Source organism: Pleuronectes platessa, chromosome 22 (genome assembly GCF_947347685.1).
Source record: "Pleuronectes platessa chromosome 22, fPlePla1.1, whole genome shotgun sequence".
In the NCBI taxonomy this organism is placed as follows: domain Eukaryota; kingdom Metazoa; phylum Chordata; class Actinopteri; order Pleuronectiformes; family Pleuronectidae; genus Pleuronectes; species Pleuronectes platessa.
Window position 1 is genome coordinate 1,656,457 of NC_070647.1, and position 25,500 is coordinate 1,681,956.

The 25,500-nt window shown below is 42.7% G+C and overlaps 1 protein-coding gene across 4 annotated transcripts; it reads right to left on the reverse strand.

Annotated features, from left to right (window-relative positions):
- Positions 1-235: 235 nt before the first annotated feature.
- LOC128429022 (major histocompatibility complex class I-related gene protein) lies at positions 236-25,370 on the reverse strand. Of its 4 annotated transcripts, XM_053415310.1 has the most exons (10): positions 25,160-25,356; positions 21,743-21,875; positions 20,319-20,492; positions 19,665-19,919; positions 11,406-11,684; positions 10,454-10,756; positions 9,492-9,590; positions 9,126-9,143; positions 8,815-8,899; positions 236-1,615 (listed from the first exon to the last, which is right to left on the reverse strand). In XM_053415310.1, the coding sequence occupies exons 4-9, from the start codon at positions 19,906-19,908 to the stop codon at positions 8,820-8,822; spliced, it is 1,023 nt and encodes a 340-aa protein (XP_053271285.1). In that variant the 5' UTR covers positions 19,909-19,919; positions 20,319-20,492; positions 21,743-21,875; positions 25,160-25,356; the 3' UTR covers positions 236-1,615; positions 8,815-8,819. The 4 variants fall into 4 exon arrangements, with proteins under 4 accessions (XP_053271285.1, XP_053271283.1, XP_053271284.1 ...); XM_053415308.1 differs by lacking the exon at positions 20,319-20,492 and having other exon boundaries at positions 25,160-25,316; XM_053415309.1 differs by lacking the exons at positions 21,743-21,875; positions 25,160-25,356 and adding an exon at positions 20,601-20,862.
- Between the last annotated feature and the right edge of the window lie 130 nt (positions 25,371-25,500).

The following is a 25,500-nucleotide window of genomic DNA, read 5'->3' on the forward strand; positions in this document are numbered from 1 at the left end:
ACTGGGAGAAGATATGCTCCATCTGGCTCTGGAGCATCCCCAGGAACTGCCGATTAAATACGGCCTGCTCTCGCTGCATGGCCGCGAAGCCCTCCATCATCTGGCCGAGCGCCACGGCCGGCTGTGTTGGGTTCTGGTCCCTCTCCTGTTCCATGATCTGGTTGGGTTCCAGTGTAACAGGATCTCCCTTGTCACCGTGGGTTAGTTGTCAGGAAACAGTGGGGACGCAGGTAAGTGTGTCTCAGTAGCTTCTTTTATTTCTCCAGACACCCATACAAAACATAAATCAAACTTCTCATTCGCTTTGCAGCGTATCGTTCCTTCTCCGGGCGTGCACTGGCTCCTCTCGTGCCCGTGCCGAGCCCCAGCTCGCTACTGCTGATAAGGGGAGAGAGTCATTAGTGGAACTGGAACACCTGAGCACAATTAGACTCTCTCCCAGGCACCGATCCCAGCACCCCATCTCCACTCCCTCCCTCCTGTAGCCGACGCTGACCATCCCCCACTACCACAGTGACGTTTTTAAACTCACAACAGATAAGTTCAGTAATTTTGCGCTGTTCGAACCTTTTCATTTTTGCAGTGTAAATGTTAACGAGGCTAAAACAGAAAAGTCTCTTGTCCCTAAAAACTAACAGGAAATATTAACACAACATTTCACATGAGATATTTAAAACATCCCACAACCCTTTTATACTCTCCACTCAAATGAATTTTAAAGGTTAAGAACACAGCAAAGCGTGAATATAACCAAACAAACAAAAACAAGCAACTCTGGATTAATTCATTTCTTGTTCAGGCCAAAATAGAAATAAAATAAAAAGAGCTGCTGCTGGACTCACAAAGAGCCGTTCTCCTGTTTGTTCAAAACTCCGTCTGCAGAAGCACAACTAGAGAGTCTGGTGCTATCGTCCCGATCAACAAAGTCACTGACGCTGACGAGACCCAGCCGCAGCTGCTACAGAGCTCTGGTCGCCTGTTTATTTGAATTCTATTAACATTGATTGTGTCACTTGTCCAAATCACACCAGATTCAACACTGCACTTCCGTGTGTCCTTAACAACACACAGGTCCAGTGTGAAGCTGATAAAATGAACGGTTCTCGAAATACGTGAGTCACATACCAACAGATTCATGGAATCATAAGACAGATTATATTTCCAGACCCTAAAATGAGGATGTTTGGGTGTCTATATATCTATATTTATATTTGTATTATTTACATGACTTTACAAGGATGCACCAACACCAGGAATATGAAACTGTAACTAAGATGATCTTTAAATTAACTGTATGTGAACAGTGTTGTGATACTTTTATTGTTTTTGAAAATGTGTTTTACTGTACTGCAGGTAAAGAAAAATTAATAATCCTCATTTGATTTACCAATATTTAAACAAACGTTTATCAGAGGGTAGTTAACATTTCTTATTTTTAACTAAAAGATCAAATTTAATCAACACCACCACTAATTTTTCGTATATGTCAGTTGTGTTGCTTGTATTTCAATCAATGTCTGACCCTGAATATCAGCTTATGATTTGAGTGATGAATAATCAATGAATTCCCAGCGTAAGGGGGAGACTGTGGTGACACTGCTTCTCGTCCATAAACCTGAAGAGAGAAAAAAGAAATAAAAATGAAATGTTAAGTTCCACAAAGCCACGTATTTTATGTATTTACAGTATTGAGACCTTTAGAATGGGTCCCCGGGCTTGGATGGTGCTGGAGAATTTATTCTACCATGTATTGTATTTTTCCCTAACAAAACATTGCCTACAAGTGTCCAATGTCATTTTTTTTTACCTAACACAAAGAGTGAGACATTTCTAGGCATTTGTCAGCACTCAGGGTTGGGCTTTAGAGTGGCTCCCCAGGCTTGGCTGCTGCTGGAGAATTTTTTCTCCCATGTATTGTATTTTTCCTCAATAAAACGTGTGGGACATTTTTAGGCATTTTTGCTGCACTGTAAAGTGCCTACAAGTGTCCCATGTCACTTTTTACATAACACAAAGAGTGAGACCTTTCTAGGCATTTTTCAGCATTCAAGGTGGGGCTTTAGAGTGGGTCCCCGGGCTTTGCTGGTGCTGGAGAATTTTTTCTGCAGTGTATTGTATTTCTCCCTAACAAAACCTTTGGGACATTTCTAGGCATTTTTGCTATGAAGTAAAGTGCCTACAAGTGTCCCATGTATTTTTTTTTTTTTTACCTAACACAAAGAGTATGACATTTCTAGGCATTTTTCAGCACTCAGGGTGGGGCTTTAGAGTGGGTCCACGGCAGGGGTGGACTGGCCATCTGGCATACCGGGCATCGTCCCGGTGGGCCGTTGACCCAATGTGGGCCGGTCTGGTCCGCTATGTTTTTTTTTTTGTTGTTTTTTTCTCTTCTTCCTCTCTAAATTCCCTCCAATTGGGCCGGCCAATTGGCTACAGAGGGCTAGCAGTGTGTTGCCAGCATCGACACATATTATTGGTCTATTGTTTGTCATTGTCAATCAATCATGGGCTGTAAAGTACCTACAAGTGTCCCATGTATTTATTTATTTTTTTAACCTAACACAAAGAGTGAGACATTTCTAGGCATTTTTCAGCACTCCGGGTGGGGCTTTAGAGTGGGTCCCCAGGCTTGGCTGGTGCTGGAGAATTTTTTCTACCATGTATTGTATTTTTCCCTGACAAAACATTTGGGACATTTCTAGGCATTCTTTGTATTATGTAAAGTGCCTACAAGTGTCCCATGTATTTTTTTACCGAACACAAAGAGTGAGACATTTCTAGGCATTTTTCAGCACTCAGGGTGTGGCTTTAGAATGGGTACCCAGGCTTGTTTGGTGCTGTAGAATTTTTTCTACCATGTATTGTATTTTTCCCTAACAAAACATTTGGGACATTTCTAGGCATTCTTGCTACATTGTAAAGTGCCTACAAGTGTCCCGTGTCATTTTTTTACATAACACAAAGAGTGAGAAATTTCTAGGCATTTTTCAGCACTCAGGGTTGGGCTTTAGAGTGGCTCCCCAGGCTTGGCTGGTGCTGGAGAATTTTTTCTCCCATGTATTTCTTTTTTCCCTAACAAAACATTTGGGACATTTCCAGATATTCTTGCTATAATGTAAAGTGCCTACAAGTGTCCCATGTCATTTTTTTACATAACACAAAGAGTGAGACCTTTCTAGGAATTTTTCAGCATTCAATGTGGGGCTTTAGAGTGGCTCCCCAGGCTTGGCTGGTGCTGGAGAATTTTTTCTCCCATGTACAGTGCCTTAAATAAGTATTCACCCCCTTTGGACTTTTCTACATTTTGTCATGGTATAACCACAGATTAAAATTTATTTCATCGTGAGTTTATGTAATGGACCAACACAAAATAGTGCATCATTTGGAAGTGGGGGGAAATATTACATGGATTTCACAATTATTTACAAATAAAAATCTGAAAAGTGTTGAGTGCATATGTATTCACCCCCTTTACTGTGAAACCCCTAACAAAGATCTGGTGCGACCAATTGCATTCACAAGTCACATTTGCAAGTCACATAGTTAGTAAATAGGGTCCACCTGTCTGCAATTTAATCTCAGTATAAATACACCTGTTCTGTGACGGACTCAGAGTTTGTTTGAGATCATTACTGAACAAACAGCATCATGAAGACCAAGGAGCTCACCAAACAGGTCAGGGATAAAGTTGTGGAGAAATATGAAGCAGGGTTAGGTTATAAAAAAATATCCAGAGCTTTGAACATCTCTCTGAGCACCATAAAATCCATCATAAGAAAATGGAAAGAATATGGCACAACCGCAAACCTACCAAGAGGAGGCCGTCCACCCAAACTGAAGAGTCGGACAAGGAGAAAATTAATCAGAGAAGCAACCAGGAGGCCCATGGTTACTCTGGAGGAGTTGCAGAGATCCACAGCTGAGGTGGGAGAATCTGTCCACAGGACAACTATTAGTCGTCTACTCCACAAATCTGGCCTTTATGGAAGAGTGGCAAGAAGAAAGCCATTGTTGAAAGGGATCCATAAAAAATCCCGTTTGGAGTTTGCCAGAAGCCATGTGGGAGACACAGCAAACATGTGGAAGAAGGTGCTCTGGTCAGATGAGACCAAAATTGAACTTTTTGGCCTCAATGCAAAACGCTATGTGTGGCGAAAACCCAACACTGCCCATCACCCTGAGCACACCATCCCAACAGTGAAACATGGTGGTGGTAGCATCATGCTGTGGGGATGCTTCTCTTCAGCAGGTACAGGGAAATTGGTCAGAATAGAGGGAAAGATGGATGGAGCCAAATACAGGGAAATCCTTGAAGAAAATCTGATGCAGTCTGCAAAAGACTTGAGACTGGGGCGGAGGTTCATCTTCCAGCAGGACAATGACCCTAAACATACAGCCAGAGCTACAAAGGAATGGTTTGGATTAAAGAATGTTAATGTCTTAAAATGGCCCAGTCAAAGCCCAGACCTCAATCCAATAGAGAATCTATGGCAAGACTTGAAGATTGCGGTTCACAGACGGTCTCCATCCAATCTGACTGAGCTTCATCTTTTTTGCCAAGAAGAATGGACAAACCTTTCCATCTCTAGATGTGCAAAGCTGGTAGAGACATACCCCAAAAGACTTGCAGCTGTAATTGCAGCGAAAGGGGGTTCTACCAAGTATTGACACAGGGGGGTGAATACTTATGCACCCAACAGATGTCAACTTTTTTGTTCTCATTATTGTTTGTGTCACAATAAAATTTATTTTGCACCTCCAAAGTACTATGCATGTTTTGTTGATCAAACGGGAAAAAGTTTATTTAAGTCTATTTGAATTCCAGTTAGTAACAGTACATAATGGGAAAAAGTCCAAGGGGGGTGAATACTTATGCAAGGCACTGTATGTAGGAAGAAGAAGGAGGTTCTCACTGACCAGCAGCTCTGTGGCCAGGAGACAAACTCTAGTCTGGACCAAGAAGACCCACAGACACCAACTGCTGCTCCTGAAGAAATACCCAGAGTCCCTCAGAATATTATCTTTGAGTACAATGAAGACATTAATTATCAGCGCAGACTACTGGATCTTGTTTGGAAACCTGAGATAAAACTACACAGTACAGGTGTGTAAAAGCAGAATGGTCAAATGAAAAATAACACAGGAGCAGGACTCGTATGAAGTTCAAAGTGTTTTTATAGTATCCCTTATTGACTCTTATTCCCTCATCACAGTAGTGCCCTATTTCTTGTGTGCATTTGTTCCTTTAGAGCGCCCACAGCAACATTTCTGTAAGGAGGAGGAGGTTCTCAGTGACCAGGACAGGAACGCCAGTCTGGACCAAGAGGACCCACAGCCTCCACAGATTAAAGAAGAGGAAGAGAAACTCTGCACCAGTCAGGAGGGAGAGCAGCTTGTACTGAAGCAGAAAAACGATGCCGTTATGTTTACTCCTACTTATAAGGAGATCGACCACTGTATAGAAGAACCAAAGAGTGAACAGTTTCTCTCTCACAACTCTCCTGTAACTGAGTGGCAAGATCAGAGAGGAATCAATGACGTGGACCCGGGATCAACTAGAGATGAAGAGCAGCCAGGTGGCTGCTCGCAAGAGAATTGCACATCATTTCTGTTTATTTTTGTCTAAATGAATAGCTCGCTAGCAGTCATTACAGCAGATTTCAGACTCTCTGTAAATTTTTATCTATCTTTATCTGTCTATTGGAATTCCAGTTAGTAACAGTACATAATCGGAAAAAGTCCAAGGGGGGTGAATACTTATGCAAGGCACTGTATTTCTTTTTTCCCTGACAAAACGTGTAGGACATTTCTAGGCATTTTTGCTATAATGTAAAGTGCCTGAAAGTGTCCCATGTCATTTTTTTACATAACACAAAGTGTGAGACCTTTCTAGGCATTTTTCAGCACTCAGGGTGGGGCTTTAGAATTGGTCCCCGGGCTTGGATGGTGCTGGAGAATTTATTCTACCATGTATTGTATTTTTCCCTAACAAAACATTTGGGACATTTCTAGCCATTCTTGGTATAAAGTAAAGTGCCTACAAGTGTCCAATGTCCTTTTTTTTTACCTAACACAAAGAGTGAGACATTTCTAGGCATTTGTCAGCACTCAGGGTTGGGCTTTAGAGTGGCTCCCCAGGTTTGGCTGGTGCTGGAGAATTTTTTCTCCCATGTATTGTATTTTTCCTCAATAAAACGTGTGGGACATTTTGAGGCATTTTCGCTGCACTGTAAAGTGCCTACAAGTGTCCCATGTATTTTTTGTTTTCTTTTTACGTAACACAAAGAATGAGACATTTCTAGGCATTTTTCTTCACTCAGGGTGAGCTTTCAGAGTGGGTTCCCGGGCTTGGCTGGTGTTGGAGAATTTTTTCTTCCATGTATTGTATTTTTCCCTAAAAAAACATGTGGGACATTTCGAGGCATTTTTGCTATAATGTAAAGTGCCTAGAAGTGTCATATGTATTTTTTTACCTAACACAAAGAGTGAGACATTTCTAGGCATTTTTCAGCACTCAGGGTGGGGCTTTAGAATGGGTCCCCGGGCTTGGATGGTACTGGAGAATTTATTCTACCATGTATTGTATTTTTCCCTAACAAAACATTTGGGACATTTCTAGGCATTCTTGCTATAAAGTTAAGTGCCTACAAGTGTCCAAAGTCATTTTTTTTACCTAACACAAAGAGTGAGACCTTTCTAGGCATTTTTTCAGCATTCAAGGTTGGGCTTTAGAGTGGGTCCCCGGGCTTTGCTGGTGCTGAAGATTTTTTTTTACCGTGTATTGTATTTTTCCCTAACAAATCATTTGGGACATTTCTAGGTATTCTTGCTATAATGTAAAGTGCCTACAAGTGTCCCATGTATTCTTTGTTTTGTTTTTACCTAACACAAAGATTGAGACATTTCTAGGCATTTTTCAGCACTCAGGGTTGGGCTTTAGAGTGGCTCCCCAGGCTTGGCTGGTGCTGGAGAATTTTTTCTCCCATGTATTTCTTTTTTCCCTGACGAAACGTGTAGGACATTTCTAGGCATTTTTGCTATAATGTAAAGTGCCTAAAAGTGTCCCATGTCATTTTTTTACCTAACACAAAGAGTGAGACATTTCTAGGCATTTTTCAGCACTCAGGGTGGGGCTTTAGAATGCGTCCCCGGGCTTGGATGGTGCTTGAGAATTTATTCTACCATGTATTGTATTTTCCCTAACAAAACATTTGGGACATTTCTAGCCATTCTTGCTATAAAGTAAAGTGCCCACAAGTGTCCAATGTGCTTTTTTTTTACCTAACACAAAGAGTGAGACATTTCTAGGCATTTTTCAGCACTCAGGGTGGGGCTTTAGAATGCGTCCCCGGGCTTGGATGGTGCTGGAGAATTTATTCTACCATGTATTGTATTTTCCCTAACAAAACATTTGGGACATTTCTAGCCATTCTTGCTATAATGTAAAGTGCCCACAAGTGTCCAATGTGCTTTTTTTTTACCTAACACAAAGAGTGAGACATTTCTAGGCATTTGTCAGCACTCAGGGTTGGGCTTTAGAGTGGCTCCCCAGGCTTGGCTGGTGCTGGGGAATTTTTTCTCCCATGTATTGTATTTTACAAGGGAAAAATACAATACATTGGAGAAAAAATTCTCCAACACCAGCCAAGCCCGGGAACCCACTCTGAAGGCCCACCCTGAGTGATGAAAAAATGCCTAGAAATGTCTCACTCTTTTTGTTGGTAAAAAACAAAAAAAATACATGGGACACTTGTAGGCACTTTACATTATAGCAAAAATGCCTAGAAAAGTCCCACACGTTTTGTTAGGTAAAAAAGAAATACATGGGAAAAAGAATTCTCCAGCACCAGCCAAGCCTGGGGAGCCACTCTAAAGCCCATCCCTTAGTGCTGAAAAATGCCTAGAAATGTCTCACTCTTTGTGTTATGTAAAAAAAGGACATGGGACACCTGTAGGCACGTTACGTTATAGCAAAAATGCCTAGAAATGTCCCAAATGTTTTGTTAGGGAAAAATGAAATATATGGGAGAAAAAATTCTCCAGCACCAGCCAAGCCCGGGGACCCACTCTAAAGCCCCACCCTGAGTGCTGAAAAATGCCTAGAAATGTCTCACTCTTTGTGTTATGTACAAAAATACATGGGACACCTGTAGGCACTTTACAGTATAGCAAAAATGCCTTAAAATGTCCCACATGTTTTACAAGGGAAAAATACAATACATTGGAGAAAAAATTCTCCAGCACCAGCCAAGCCCGGGAACCCACTCTGAAGGCCCACCCTGAGTGATGAAAAATGCCTAGAAATGTCTCACTCTTTGTGTTAGGTAAAAACAAAACAAAAAATACATGGGACACTTGTAGGCACTTTACAGTATAGCAAAAATGCCTTAAAATGTCCCACATGTTTTACAAGGGAAAAATACAATAGATGGTAGAAAAAATTCTCCAGCTCCAGCCAAGCCCGGGAACCCACTCTGAAGGCCCACCCTGAGTGATGAAAAATGCCTAGAAATGTCTCACTCTTTGTGTTAGGTAAAAACATTTTTTCCATGATTCTCTCAGTGAAGTTTAAGTTTACTCAGAAAAAATACACTAATCTTAAATTGATTAGCAGTAAATATTTGGTTTGTTAACATTTGAATTGCTGATATTTGAGTTTTAATTTGTCCTATTAACGTGAAGGTTTCTGATCTGTTTCTTGCTCTCAGCAATTTTGTTTATTTCTAAATAAAACAGAGGTTTTACACATGATCACACATATGTTGCTTTGCACTTAGTTTGAGTCAGTCTTGTTGAACAGATGAAGCAACTCACTGTGTTCAGGAGGATGTTTCACTTGGAGAATTAGAACCTCTGTCACCTGATCTCAGCGGCTTTGAGGCACCTGGATCTGTTCCAGCTGTGACGTCAGAAACACATCGTTAGTCCATCCTCCCCTGAACAGACACTTTTATTACAAACCACCAACACTGCAGGATACAGTCCTGAAAACTCTCTTCAGCACAAAATGAACCCTATCTAATCTACAAAGGGTTTACTAGAGTCGTGCACTGGGTCAGGTTCCCGTGGGGAGCCTCGTACCCATTGAAATAATTATGGGAAGTAGAAATAGAAGTTTAACTTACCAGGTGAGGTACTTTGGGCTGAAATAAAAAGAAAATACAAATGATTTCAGTTATTACAGTAAAAACACAAACAGGATTGTGTCATGTTTTTCTCTCGTGGCGATCCCCCTCAAACGATTGACAACATACTGTCACTTTTTATTGTTTGTGTGCAGGACTCATTGTGCAGAGCTTTTTATAAACAGTCTATGGTGCAGAGGGAAGTTAGAAAACTTTGTGTGAACCCTGCAGCTCCTGAAACAGAAATTGGTGTGTGAGGAACTGAAGTTTGTTTCATGAGGTTTGATCTGAACGAGCATTAATTAGAAAGTCTGAAATCAAAACACCAGAAAATTTTTGGACAAAGCTTCTATGTTGGTCTCTCACCTTTCTTCCTCCTATACACGATGAGTCCAATGTGAGGGCTGACGACAGCGAGAGCGACTGCAGTGATGATGATGATGGTGGTCACGCTGATGGGCTTTTCTGTTGAGGGAATAAAAAAACAAAGCATCACAACCTAAACAGTTGAAGCAGGTTGGATGACAAGAATCTCCCTGAAACACAATCCTGTCCTGAGACACAACAAACACACACAGACACCAAACGTGTGAGTTTGTCCTGCTGTTGTTTCTACTTGTTTTTTTAATCTCTACATAATGACTGTCATAATAATAATAGTAATACAATCCTCAGACACTGTTGCAGATAGATTAAAACTAACTTATTATTCAGGATCACATGATGTTTAACACAGATCTAAATGTATTAATATACATTGATGAAAGAAAACTTCTCCTGCTACACATCAGCAAACATGACCTGAAGGACTGTTCTTGTAGATCAAGGGTGTCCAAACTACGGCCCGCGGGCAAACTGCGGCCCGCCATCCATTTTAATTGGCCTGCATCAAATTTCTACATATTTTTACCCTGTTAAAAGGGTTTTTAGTAGGTTTTACTTACTCTTGCTGAGGGTTAAGGACAGAGGATAGGGCACCCTGTTAAAGCCCTATGAGATGAATTGTAATTTGTGAATACGGGCTATACAAATAAAATTTGATTGATTGATTGATTGATTGACTATGGCCCACTGCATTGCACTTCTCAGTTTAGACACTAGGTGGCGCCCAACTCACCCCTGACCTGCCAGCTGTCCCTCAGAACGCCGCCACGCCCCCCCCAGCCCTGAGCGACAATTGAGGCGCACTGGGCAGGGGGGCGTGGCGGCGTGAGTGGCCCAGTCCTTCATATTTTTTTCTGTATGTGGCGTTCGGGATTAAAAGTTTGGACACCCCTGTTGTAGATGAAATGTGTGTTTCCCAGCGTCATCACTGGTTCCAGTCTCACCTCTGTTGGACTGGACTGAGTCTTCATCCAGTTTGGTGACGATGTCCTCCTTCACACCAGAGACCTGGAACACACACTTGTATCTCCTCCAGTCTTCAGGGGAGATGGATGAAACCTTCAGGTCAACGCTCATCTGGAAGGTCCCTTCATGGTTTGGGAGGACCTCTCCGAGGTACACGTCCTCATGAAGCTCCTCCCCGTCTCTCCTCCAGAACAACATGGCACTGTCGGGGTAGAAACCTGTAGCGTGGCAGCTGACTGGAGAGGAGGGAGACTTCTGGAGAAGAGAAATCCTGGGAAGCTCTGGGGAGGAAAAAAAAAGACAGTTTATGGTTTATTATCATGTATTGCACACTAATAACATCATTCCTGTTTGATTCCATTTATGTTGCATTAGTCATGTCTGTTAATATACGAGACAAGAGAACAAACTGTGAGATGTGAGTGAGAGACAGACGTTGAAGTGATGCAAAGACACTGGGGTGGACGATATGACGTAAAAGTAATATCTCAGTATTTATTGACAGGTTTTATATCACAGTATTTATGAAGTAAACTTCTTGTAGTGGACAGGTCCCGATCACTTCTGATTAATGTTGGTATTTTTTGTTAAAGTGCAAAGTGAGTGCAGGTCGGTCGGGCAGTGAGGAGGGAGGACGCTCCGGCTGGGTCTCAATTCAGGGACGGCTTCCTTCAGAGGACCCGGTCTAATCCATTCATCAGTGACTCCAAGTGAACTGTGCCAGATGTAATGAAGTTTCCTAGTATAGGGGCAGTGCTATTGTGTCACATTCACAGTAACATGAGGTCACTCTGACCTTGACCGTTGACCTCCAGGAACCAATATCGAATCAATAACCAATCAATCCTTAAGCTGATGTTAAGGTATCCCGTTCGCTGCCACTGAGGAAGAAAGAGGAACATTCAGTTGATGGAGGTTCTGTGATGTCACCTGTTCTCAGCAGAGAGCTCCTCCCGTGCTCCAGGAATTTCTTCACAAAGGATCGACACTCCTGGGTGTAGTAGTTCTTAAGAAATGCAAGTTGAGCTTTATTTTGATCCCACTTCAGTTTGGTGATGACACTCTTTGGTGTTGGAGCGATCCATGTCTCTGTCTCCATGTCCAATGATAAGAAGTCTTCTCCATCATAACCATCTTGAAGAAAACCTTTAACTTCTCCAGTCTCATCGTCCCATTCACATCCAGCCATCTTCTGGTAAATGTGAACACCTGAGAGAGAGACAGAGATCTGAGCTGTTATTATCACATCTTCTACACACACACACACACACACACACACACACACACACACACACACACACACACACACACACACACACACACACACACACACACACACACACACACACACACACAAAAAGAAATATCAGAAAGTAGTGCAAATGTCTGTGACTGTTTTTAATTTATCAAAAAGTACAAGAAGCAACAAAATAATTTTTTAGAAACATCAGAAAACATCTGAGATTTAAAATTTTAACTGATCATTTAAAAATCTATTGAAATATTTTGGACTTAGTATTTCATAATTATGACTTACATTCTACAGTGGAGTTAAAACAACTATATTTATTATCATCATCATTTTATTATTAATACTTTGGATCAAATCTGATTAAAGAAAATGTCTGTGTGTGTGTGTATAAATGTGAGTTTGATTGTGTGCTTGTGTGAGTGTGCGTGCGTTTATGTGTGATTGTGTGTGTGTGTGCGTTTGTGTGAGTGTGCTTTTGATTGTGCGTGTGTTCATGTGTGTAATTGTGGGCGTGTGTGTCTGTGTGTGTGTGCGGGTGTGTGTGTGTTACAGTTTTTTTCGATTGCTTAAGCACGATTTTCATAACAGGGCCCGGTGTTTCAAAAATACTAAACACAATCAGCACAACCACACACCCAATCAGAAGAACACCTCAGATCCTTTGCAAAACAAAACACTATACACTTATTTATCAAAACCATATTTTTTTGCCAGATGAAAAAAACACGCTTCATATGACTTAATTCTGTTTGAGCCAGTTACACACTGCTGTTGCTAACCTAAAACACTTTTAGCAATTCCAGTTCTCAGTGATTAGAGTACTGTAAGTGAGGTACTCTGAGAAAGTGCAAATATACAATAAATTCACCAAACACTACAAAAGACCATTGCTGCAGTCCCATGAAAATTGAATTTATTTCTCTCCATATCCCCAAATCTGTCAACATGTCAACATGGAGAATCACAACAAAACATGTCCCAGTTTCCATGCTACTACAGGAGTGTGCATGACACTGTAAGCTCGACAAATATCAGACAAGCAGAAAATTCTGTATCCAGTACAGGTTTCAATGAGGGGTACCTGAGCCCGGGGCCGGAGATCGCCTCCACCGCCATGCCGAGAAAAACTCTTTGATTGGGTTTAGAGACGGAGAGTATGGTGGAAGGTATAGAACAGTAAACTGTCGATGTTGTTGAAACCAGTTCTGGACCAGAGCAGAGCGGTGGAATGACACATTGTCCCAGATGACAATGTATTGCATCTGGTGCATGTGGTTTACTGTTGTGACGATGTTGTGTAATCGGTCCAAACATTTGAGAATGTGAGGTGTGTTGTAAGGACCCATATTGGCGTGACGGAGGAGGACCCCATTCTGTGTAGTGGCAGCACAAAAGGTAATGTTACCCCCACGTTGCCCTGGGACAATGATATTTCTGCCTCTCCTTCTTGCTTTTGACAGGTTGAACCCTGCCTCATCAATGTATATGAATTCATGCGATTTCCTCAGCATCCATCTGTAAAACTCTCAGAAATACAGTAAAAGACAAGATTGTGTAGTTCAGCATAGGTCTGGAATACAGTACATTTACATTATGAAAGTTATTTGTTCCGTATGCAACATCACAAACAACATCATTACTAATGCCGCAGCCGCAGCCTTCTCCTCCTCCGTGGATTCCCCCTCTCACCCTCACTCTTCTTATTTGTTGAGCACAAGCTCCATTTTGGTTGAAAACAGGTGAACACAGCTGCTGCATTTTTAAAGTGCTTAAACCTGATTGGTGTGTCTAAAATTACAGCTTTTTTCGATTGCATAAACACTAAAATCAAAAATATAACACAGTTATCAAACCTGACACTCAAGGAGCACAATTTCAGCTTCACACTTTTTGCAAAACAATACACACAGTGATCTGCAAAACACTAAACACACTTGTATACATTAAACACAGAAATATATCTAGATGTCACTTCCTTGCAATTCCTAAGCACTGCCTGTCAAATGACCACCCCTATGGGCCAATTGGTTAAACAATTGGTTAAATGCCATCAGGTATTCAAACACATGATGGCTTACAGCTTTTTTGGATTGCTTACACACTAAAATTAGGTGTAGTACACTATTAGCAAAACCTTACACTCAAGAAGCAAAACATCAGCCCATATTTGCACAACTATAAGCACATTGTCAACCTCACACTTGTTGCAAAACTCTACACACAGTGATTTGCAAAACACTAAACACACTTAACATACATTACAGACAAAAATCTATCATGAAGTCACGTCCTTGCAATACCAAAGCACTGACTGTCAAATTACCACACCGTCCAACCAATTGGTTCAACACAGTCATCAGGTGTGCAAACACTCGTTTGCTTACAGTTTTTCTCAGTTGTTAACACACAAAAAGTGAAAATTCTGCACAATTTGCACAACCTTCACTTCATGTACCAATCGCTCGACCCAATTTGGCACTACTTCACACTCCCTTATCTGCATTAGACTCTGACTTTCCTTGTTTACACTCTGATGTCAATTACGCATCACCTTGTTGTCAAAACACTACACACAATGTTCAGTTGTTGCACACACTTCTCAAGTAAAATGTCAGAGCATCAACCTACAACACACAAATACTAAAATCTCTAAACATTCAGGTCTGTTGAGCAATTTCACTGATTTTCACAGCCGAACAGGAGACTGACATTGTAGATATGGTTCGTCAGAACAACTCTATCACACTCAGACCAATAAAAACTAGGATCCTGGCTGACCATGCTACATTTACAAAACGTCCAGACCGTCATTGGACTGTATTCTTCATAGGAATGCCATGTGGATGAAACAAGTGTTCAGGGTCCCATTCGAACGGAACACAGACAGCATCAAGGAGTTACAGTGAGAGTTTGTGCTTGTAAGTACCATACATTCAGCACTGACACATGCATGTATTGTACCTGTAATCCAATATTGTTCCTTTTCTACAGTGTCTCACTGTAGCCCCCTGTGTTGACCTCTCTGTGTCCATACTGTAACTTGCATTATCATGCTGATCCAGGAGCATGACACAGCTCATGTGTTGTACCAGTACATCTTTATTGATGAGGTGGGATTCAACCTGGTGAAGAGGAGGTGACGGGGCAGAAACGTCATTGGCCAGCGGGCCATTGTTGAGGTCCCCGGCCAGCGTGGTGGGAACATCACAATGTGTGCTGCAATGAATCACCATGGGATCTTGCAGCGTCATGTCCACCTAGGGGTCTATAACGCTGCCCGTCTCCTCGTCTTCCTGGATGGCCTGCATGACCTGCTGGTACCACCTGGCCAGATAGATGACCCACAGCGGATCAATCACGTTGTCATCCGGGACAATGTGAGCTTTCAAGTGCGGGAGTGGTTCCAGGACCACCCACATTTCTCCATTCTATACCTTCCACCTTATTCTACTTTCCTGAATCCCATTGAGGAATTATTTTCAGCTTGGAGGTGGAAGGTATATGAACGGACCGGGTCCCACTGCTCCAGGCCATGGAGGAGGCCTGTGGTGACGTGAGTGTCGAGGCCTGTCAGCATTTTGTGTGTGAGGTTTTTAGTTTTCTGTGTGGAGTTTTGAAAAAAGTGTGTTAGCGATTGTGAAAAACTGTAATTTTTGTGAAGGGGGGGGGGGTTGAGTAGGCCGGTTTACAGTTCTGTACTGTTCTCTGTGTGTACCGAACTAAACCTTTTTATGCTGCATATTTGTGTGCTGTTTTATGTTTGACTATGAAAAAAGTAGGCCTACACTGAGACATTTTACAAAAGGAGAAATGGCTCATTCATTCATATGGTGTGTTCCATTTTGATGATTGTGTTTTCAATTTTTCACTTCAGTGTGCTGTAAATGCTTGGTAGTGTGCAAGCAAATGCTTAGTTGTGTGTTCCCAATGAATGGTATGTGTGTGTCATTTGAAAATATGGCTGTGTGTACCAAATGAAAACATGAGTTCCATTTGGTGAACAGGTAAGAGATTTGATGGCAAAGAGTAATCTTGCAAAGGCAGTGTCAGGTTTAGCATTTTGTGTGTGAGGTTTTCAGTTGTCTGTGTGCAGTTTTGAGAAAGCCGTTATTGTTTTGAAAAACGTGTGTTAACAATTGTGAAAAACTGTAATTGTAGACACACCAATCAGGTGTGTAAGCACTATAAAAAGCAGCAGGTGAGTTCATCGTTCTTCAAGCACAATGGAAAGAGTCAGAGAAAGAGTAAGACGAGGAGGAGGAGGAGGAGGACGAGGAGGACGAGGACGAGGAGGACGAGGAGGACGAGGACAACGAGGACAACGAGGAGGAGGAGGAGGAGGACGAGGACGAGGAGCAAGGGGAGGAAGAGGAAGAGGAAGACAAGAAGGTGCCCAAAGAGGACCAAATCTGACAAATGAGATCCGCGCAACACTGGTTGACCACGTTGTCAACCACGGCCTGAGGCTGAGGGAGGCTGGACTGCGAGTACAGCCAAATCTAAGCCGATGTACAGTGGCAAGTGTGATGAGAACATTTCGACTGGAAAATAGGTATTGTAAAAATATCATCATATCAAAAACATCTGCACGGTTTCAGCAACTGCTTACAGTACTGTATTCTATGCACTATCAGCACTTCTGTTACCTTTTCCTGTGAAATTACTGCACTATTGTATACTGTTTTTTTTTTCTACATAGGATTGAGGGTCAGGGACGACAAGGGGGAAGGCCTCCTATGTTCACAGAACAGCAAGAGAGGGAGATAGTAAACATGGTTTTGGCCAACAATGCTATAACACTCAGCAGCTCCAAGCTAACATTGTCAATAACCACGCCATTTTCAACGATATCCATCAGGTCTCAACATCAACACTGGCACGCATCCTAAAAAATATACATATTTAAATGAAGCAAATTTATCGAGTGCCTTTCGAGCGCAATTCCGAAAGGGTGAAACGACTGCGGCATGATTATGCAGAGGTATGTATTCACTTTAGCAGTGTGATCTTGCATACTGTCTCAGTCTTTTACTGTACTGTAATATGTATACTAGATATACACTGAACTACACAATTTTGCCTGACACTGTTTTTCAGAGAGTTTTACGAATGGATGGTGAGGAGATCCAGCATGAGTTAATTTACGTAGAGGAGGCTGGGTTCAACCTGACGAGAACACGAAGGAGGGGAAGAAACATCATTGGCCACAGGGCTATAGTCAATGTCCCAGGGCAACGTGGGGGTAATGTAACACTCTGTGCAGCCATTACACAGAATGGGGTCCTCCACCGCCATGCCCATATGGGCCCTTACAACACAGCACTCATACTTACATTCTTGGACCAATTGCACAACATAACAGCAGCAAATCAAATCAATCATATGCAATACATTGTTGTCTGGGACAATGTGTCTTTCCACCGCTCTGCACTGGTTCAGAACTGTTTTCAGCAACATCCACATTTCACCGTCCTATATCTTCCACCATACTCTCCATTCCTCAACCCTATAGATGAGTTTTTCTCAGCATGGCGGTGGAAGGTATATGATCTCCGTCTCCAGGCTGAGGTACCCCTCATCCAAGCCATGGAGGAGGCCTGTGACCAGATGGAGGTAGCAGCAATGCAAGGATGGATTCATCATTCAAGACGTTTCTTTCCAAGGTGTCTTGCTAATGACAACATTGCCTGCGATGTTGATGAAATTCTCTGGCCAGATCCAGCTAGGCGAAGAGACAATGTCTAGTTTTTTGTTTTTTTTTTAACTTACAATACGTCAAGAGACGTTTGGTTATAGTATTATGAATCTCTATGTCAACATTTTGGGCGTGTTGAGAAATAAACGAGTTTCTTCAGTCTGCAACATTGGTCTTGTGTAGTGTTTGGTGAATTTACATTATATTTGTACTTTGTTGCTAGTAGCCTACTCTATTCATAGGGAAGTAGAAGTGCTAAAAGTGTTTTAGGTTTATCACAGCAGAGTGTAACTCGTGCAAACAGAGTATAGTAATGTGAAACGTGTGTGCTTCATATGGTAACAAAGTGTGGTTTTTAAAAAGAAGTGTATAGTTTTTACAAGAGTGTTTAATTTTGCAAAGGATCTGTAGTGTTTTGCTAATTGGGTGTGTGGTTGTGCTAATTGTGTGTAGTGTTTTGAAAACACGGGCCCTGTTTTGAAAATCGTGCTTAAGCAATCGAGAAAAACTGTAATTATAGACACACCAATCAGGTTTAAGCACTTTAAAAATGCATTAGCTGAGTTCACCTGTTTTCAACCAAAATGGTGTTTGTGCTCAAAAAAGAAGAAGAGTGAGGGTGAGAGGGGGAATCCACGGAGGAGGAGAAGGCCGCGGCTGCAGCATTAGTAATGATGTTGTGTGTGATGTTGCATACTGCACACATAACTTTCATAATGTAAATGTACTGTATTCCAGACCTATGCTGAACTACACAATCTTGTCTTTCACTGTATTTCTGAGAGTTTTACAGATGGATGCTGAGGAGATCCAGCATGAGTTCATTTACATAGATGAGGCTGGGTTCAACCTGACGAGAACACGAATGAGGGGAAGAAACATCATTGGCCACGGGACTATAATCCATGTCCCAGGGCAATGTAGGGGTAACATCACCTTTTGTGCTGCCACTACACAGAATGGGGTCCTCCTCCGTCACGCCAATATGATCCGTTACAACACACCTCACATTCTCAAATGTTTGGACCGATTACACAACATCGTCACAGCAGTAAACCACAGGCACCAGATGCAATCCATTGTCATCTGGGACAATGTGTCATTCCACCTCTGTGCTCTGGTCCAGAACTGGTTTCAACACCATCCACAGTTTACAGTACCATACATTGCACCATACTCTCCGTCTCTTAACCCAATCAAAGAGTTTTTCTCTGCATTGCGGTGGAGGGTTTACGATCTCCGGCCCCAGGCTCAGGTACCCCTCATTGAAACTGTACTGGATACAGAATTTTCTGCTTGTCTGATATTTGTCGAGCTTACAGTGTTATGCACACTCTTGTAGTAGCATGAAAACTGGGACATGTTTTGTTGTGATTCTCCATGTTGACATGTTGACAGATTTGGGGATATGGAGAGAAATAATTTCATTTTTCATGGGACTGCACTGTGTAGTGTTTGGTGAATTTATTGTATATTTGCACTTTCTCAGAGTACCTCACTTACAGTACTCTAATCACTGAGAACTGGAATTGCTAAAAGTGTTTAAGGTTAGCAACAGCAGTGTGTAACTGGCTAAAGCAGAATTAAGTAATATGAAGCGTGTGTGTTTCATATGGCAAAAAAATATGGTTTGGATAAATAAGTGTACAGTTTTTACGAGAGTGTTTAGTTTTGCAAAGGATCTGAGGTGTTCTGCTGATTGGGTGTGTGGTTGTGCTGATTGTGTTTAGTGTTTGAAACACCGGGCCCTGGTTTGAAAATCGTGCTTAAGCAATCGAAAAAAACTGTAAGCAATCATGTGTTTGAACACCTGATGGCTGTGTTTAACCAATTGGCCCATAGGGGTGGTCATTTGACAGGCAGTGCTTAGGAATTGCAAGGAAGTGACATCTTGTATACAAGTGTGTTTAATGTTTTGCAGATCACTGTGTGTATTGTTTTGCAAAAAGTGCGAAGCTGACATTGTGCTTATAGTGGTGCAGTTCTGGACCCATGTTTTGCTCTTTCAGTGTCAGGTTTGATAATTGTGTAATACTTTTGATTTTAGTGTTTATGCAATCGAAAAAAGCTGTAATGTGTGAGTGCGTTTGTGTGACTGTGATTGTGTTTTAGAGTGTGTGTAATTGTGTGTGTGTGTGTGTGATTGTGGTGTGTGTTTATTGGTGTGAGAGTGTGAGGGAGAGTGTGTGTATGTCTATGTGTGTGTGTTATGTTATTATCAGAGAGTAAAGTGTAAACAAACCTCCAGTTTGGTTGAAGCGTTCCTTTAAGACTTCAATGTGGTTTTTGAAGACCTGCTGTTCATCCAAAGCAAGCTGAGTATGCCTCTCCCAGTACTGTGCATCAGTTGCCTTTAACATCCAGTCCTGTTTGGGTTCTACTTTCTTTGTGTTGCTGTCATAGTATCCGATCTGAACTTCATCAACCAAACCAACAGCCACAAACTCTGGAAAGTTTGGTACTGACCCAGTGAGGAAATACTTCATAGAGTGAATCCCTGCAAGAAAAAGTTCAAATATATTCGGGTTCAATCTAACAACTTAAAATAATATTTTCTACTGCAGAGTGTTTAATGTGAAGTGAAACTACTTCAATTTCCATTTACTCTTTGATACTTTTATTCTTAAAGTCCTGAAACAGTTGGTTTCTCTCTCTTTATATATCAATGTATATTTATCCATATATACACATAGGATCCTGGCTGACCATGCTACATTTAGAAACGTCCAGACCGCCAGCCTCTGTACATTGGAGCGTATTCTTCATAGGAATGCCATGTGGATGAAACAAGTGTAAAGGGTCCCATTCGAACGGAACACAGGCATCAAGGAGTTACGGCGAGAGTTTGTGCTTCTAAGTACCATATATTCAGCACTGACACATGCATGTATTGTACCTGTAATCCAATATTGTTCCTTTTCTACAGTGTCTCACTGTAGCCCACTGTGTTGACCTCTCTGTGTCCATACTGTAACTTGCATTCTCATGCTGTCTGTGTCAGTGGATCCAGGAGCATGACACAGCTCATGTGTTGTAACAGTACATCTTTATTGATGAGGTGGGATTCAACCTGGTGAAGAGGAGGCGACGGGGCAGAAACGTCATTGGTCAGCGGGCCATTGTTGAGGTCCCCGGCCAGCATTGTAGGAACATCACAATGTGTGCTGCAATGAATCACCATGGGATCTTGCACCATCATGCCCACCTAGGGGCCTATAACGCTGCCCGTCTCCTCATCTTCCTGGATGGCCTGCATGACTTGCTGGTACCACCTGGCCAGGTAGATGACCCACAGCGGATCGATCACGTTGTCATCTGGGACAATGTGAGCTTCCACCGGGCTGCTCAAGTGCGTGAGTGGTTCCAGGACCACCCACATTTTTCCGTTCTATACCTTCCACCTTATTCTCCTTTCCTGAATCCCATTGAGGAATTATTTTCAGCTTGGAGGTGGAAGGTATATGAACGGGACCGGGTCCCACTGCTCCAGGCCATGGAGGAGGCCTGTGGCGACGTGAGTGTCGAGGCCTGTCAGCATTTTGTGTGTGAGGTTTTTATTTTTCTGTGTGCAGTTTTGAGAAAGCCGTTATTGTGTTGAAAAACATGTGTTAACAATTGTGAAAAACTGTAATTTTTGTGAAGGGGGGGGGGGGGGGGTTGAGCAGGCCGGTTTACAGTACTGTACTGTTCTCTGTGTGTACTGAAATAAACCTTTTTATGCTGCATATTTGTGTTCTGTTTTATGTTTGACTATGAAAAAGTAGGCCTACACTGAGACATTTTACAAAAGGAGAAATGGCTCATTCTCGAGTCATTGTCATTCATATGGTGTGTTCCATTTGGATGATTGTGTTTTCAATTTTGCACTTCAGTGTGCTGTAAATACTTGGTAGTGTGCAAGCAAATGCTTAGTTGTGTGTACTCAATGAATGGTATGTGTGTGTCATTTGAAAATATCGCTGTGTGTACCGAATGAAAACACGAGTTCCATTTTGTGAACAGTTAAGCGATTTGATGGCAAAGTGTCATCTTGCAAAGGGAGTGTCAGGTTTAGCATTTTGTGTGTGAGGTTTTCAGTTGTCTGTGTGAAGTTTTGAGAAAGCCGTTATTGTTTTGAAAAACGTGTGTTAACAATTGTGAAAAACTGTAAGTGCAACAGCACAGGTTTGTGAAATCACAGGGGCAAGAAACATGTTTAAACTAAAAGAAAATCACTTTAAATAAATCAAATACATGTAACCAAAAACACAATGAACAACATACAAAACACTAGTTAACAAATTAATTAACACTTGACAACGGGACAGGGCTGGGACTTACCACGGCGACGAGAACCAAAGAAAAGGGGGAGGGATTTATAAGCAAACCACCCGTCACACTGCAAACCAAACAAAACGGGTTGTGAAGAACTCCCACCACCAGGAATTGGGTCGCTGCCTCCGGCCCACAGCACCTGACCAACAATAAAAAGATAATTAAAACAGGTCAAAATTGAAAAAAAAAAAACAAAGCAACAAAATAAACCACATACAAACCTATATAAACACAATGTAAAACGACGGTCAACGAGGAGTAGGGCCTCACCCTATCAGGCCAAGACACCGTCCCAGCAACCGGGAGGGAGGGAGTCTCCCCAGCTGTAGCTGAACCCCGCACGCTGACGCGCTACTACACCCGATGGTCCCCGGCTTTCAAGACTTCTGGTACTTGGAACCACCGCAGACTGTGGAAAAAGGGTCTTAGGAACCAAAACCCAGGAGTCTAGAGGAATCATCATCCCATTCCGCCAAAGACGGCGGAGAGGGCATCCTATGTGGGGGATGGCAGCCTCATGCTGGACCACGGCCTTTAACATGTCCCGATTTACGTTTCTGACCTTATGCAGGTCATTCACAGGAGTAACCGTGTAATCTGCTCCATCACCGCAGGGAGCCTTCACAGCCTGGTAGACCATGGAATTCCAAAGGTCTTGGATTTTATGTCAACCTAATTGGTCGATACACTAATTGGCCTACTGTGAAAGGTAGGTCTCGGACCCGCTGACCATGCCCCGCTTTTCTTTTGCTAGCATCCGCCAACAACCGTTCACAAGCACCCTCAAAAGCAACTCTGAGTCGAGCTTGGTATTCAACCACCCAGTCCTGCACCCCGCCAGGTACTGGCTCCTGAACTTGACCCAGGAGGAAGTCAACAGGAAGCTGAGGTTCCTGTCCAAACATTAGAAAGAAAGGCGACTCTCCAGTGCCCTGATGAGTTGTGGTGTTGTAACAAAACAGCACCTGGGACAGACAGGAGGCCCAATCCCGTTTCTGTGATTCTTGCAGGTCATGAAGGAGGTTGGTATGGGGTAGTACGGGATTTGTTGACAAAGTACAAAGAATCAAATAACTCTCGAAGTTCCTTCCTTGGCCCGGAACACCAAACTTATAAAACCACTCATGAACTAAGACCTAAGCCACAGTGGAGGCTCGTGGATCCCGTGTAGGGATAGCTACAGTAAATTTACTAAAAACATCTGTCATTACCAGGACATTTTGTAACCCGTTTGGGGAAGGTTCCAAGAGCGTGAAATCGATGGCCACGATCTCAATGGGTCGGGAGGCAACCAGGTGGCCCATAACACTATGTAGCACGTGCCTTGAGTCCTGAGCGACTTAGCAGCGCTCCCACTCTTGGACCCAATTCTTAATCTCTGAAGACGTTCCTGGCCAATAACAGCGCTGTCGGACCAATTCTGTAGTTCGCTCGATGCCCTGGTGGCCGTGCTCTTGGTGAAGCTGGTTCAAGTCCTCCTGCTTGAGGACTGCAGGAAGATTAACTGGAGAGTCTCCTCTCCCCCATCTGAGCAGAAGACTTGGCGGAGAAGAACCCCGTCTTTCTCCACTAAGCGGTCCCATTGGCGCAAAATCGCCATGACTGGCTTGGACAATTGTTGACTTTCAGCCGAGGTAGGCGGCACTCTCCGTCGCCAAAACACAAACACATCTTTGAGGAATGGATCATCCTCCTGCAAGGAGCGGAGATCAGATGCAGAGTGGGATGGGAGAGCTGAGACTAGGGACTGAGTTGCGGACAACCCTGGATCTGTGTGGCGGTTTGGCCCTTGCTGAAAGCCTAGGTGGACTGAAGTGCCAGGAGAGACATGAGCAACTAAATCAGCGTTCCTGTTGCTGCGACCTGAACGATACTTTATTGCAAAGTCAAAGTGGCCAACTTAGCAGCCCATCGTTGCTCTGTGGCCCCCAATTTAGCTGACTTGAGATAGCTCGACGGGTTGTTGTCAGTATAGACAAGGCACTTATGCCCCTACAAATACTCCCGGAACTTCTCCGTCATAGCCCACTCGATTGCAAGGAATTCCAGCTTCATGGAACTATAGTTCCACATGTTGCGCACGGTGGGCTGAGGGCCTCTGCTGCAATAGGCTACGGGTTTCACTTCATTGTCTGTCTCCTGTGAGAGTACAGCCCCGAGACCAATATAGCTGACATCAATTTCTAAAATGAAAGGCCGTGTAAAGTTGGCATATACTAGCACTGGGGACGAGACCAACTTTGACTTCAAGGACTCAAAGCTTGCCTCACACTGAGGTGTCCACGCATTATCTATGCTGACGAGGTAAAGCGGCACCAAGGCCTGACAAAATGGTATGTTGAATTAAACGCAGACTTAAACACTGCTGTTCTTGCTTTACCACTGTACATACACAACACTCAAAAAACACAGAGAAGATGCCCGTCAATAAATAGTTCAACAAAATAACAGAAAAAAACTAAAACATGTCTCTTACCCTTTACATGTGAAAGCCTGCCAAAAATGCCACAATGCCACCTGGAGAGTTTCACCTCCAAGAAATATTAATATATGTTAAGTGCAACAGCACAGGTTCGTGAAATCACAGGGGCAGGAACAGGTCAAGATTGAAAACACGTTAAACCACACAACAAACAAAGCAACAAAATTAACTACATACAAACCTATATAAACAGAATGTAAATGGGGTTAAATGTTACTTTAAAATCTGGTGTCCCCCCGACGTGATCACTCCACGCGCCGTGAAGGTGTAGCGTGGAGGGTCAGAGTGGAGAATACGATATTTCAAAAAATTATCAAGTTCTTGGGCTGAGCAAGGCAGTCTTTATGTCACTCAGTGTCTTTCTCAGTCGCTCCAGACGCTGGAAAGTGTCGTTTTAATGTAGTGCAGTATAAAAGATGCATTTATTTGTCCCAAACACATGCACAGTCATGCAAAGGCACACTCATGCAGGAAGGGAAATTTAATCTCTGCTTTTGACCCATCTGGTGCAGTACACACAGAGCAGTGAGCAGCCATGTACAGTGCTCGGGGAAAGTGCCTTGCTCAGGGGCACTAGATAGGGTAGGGAGACTCTTGGATTTTTGGACAGATCAATCCAGGTTCGTCTTTTGTTGTCTCTCCGTGGAGTCGAACCAGAGACCTTCTCGGCCCATAGTCCAAGTTTCTGCCACTAGACCACCGCCTCTCCTAAATATATATATATATATTAAAGGCAAAACCAGAGTTTCAAGCAAAACCAGAACAGCAGGTCCGAGGCCGTGGCCAATGATTCATATCAACAATCTGAACCTGTTATTTCTTCACAACTTTTTATAAACCAACATGAATCATTTTAGTGTGTTTTAAAATGGAGCAATTTTCCTTTCACTTGAAATCGACCAAACACATCAAACAAAGTAGAAACGTGGACTTTAACTCACAAGCTGTCGCGCTGTCTGCTCCTGTCAGTAGAAGCAGGGAAAGTACAGTGAACATGGTGAGCGGTGGTGTGTTCCTCTTTACTGGGCTGAAGGTAGATGTGCTCCTGTCTTCATAGAGAGCCGGACTGTGGAGAAAAGTGACAAAACCAGGTGAGAAGAGGACAAACTGTGAGGCGGTGACATCCTCTGAGCCAATGGGAATTTAGAATCAGCCTCTATGTCACTTAAATCCGGGGAAAAGGAAAAGTGAAAGTAAAGATCTGCTTGTGACGTGTTTGAGTAGAATGAAGACCAGAGGTTAAAACCCACAGGATCATTCATGGTCATGACTTGTGGTTATC

What these genes read in the sequence shown, in the direction of transcription:
- LOC128429022 (XM_053415307.1), bottom strand. Translation starts at nt 25,214, where the DNA reads ATGTTCACTGTACTTTCCCTGCTTCTACTGACAGGAGCAGACAGCGCG. An exon ending in AGCAGACAGCGCGACAGCTT is followed by an intron (nt 19,920 to 25,159) that starts GTGAGTTAAAGT and finishes TTTTTCTTGCAG; the next exon opens with GGATTCACTCTATGAAGTAT. An exon ending in CTCAGTCCAGTCCAACAGAG is followed by an intron (nt 9,591 to 10,453) that starts GTGAGACTGGAA and finishes TTCCCTCAACAG; the next exon opens with AAAAGCCCATCAGCGTGACC.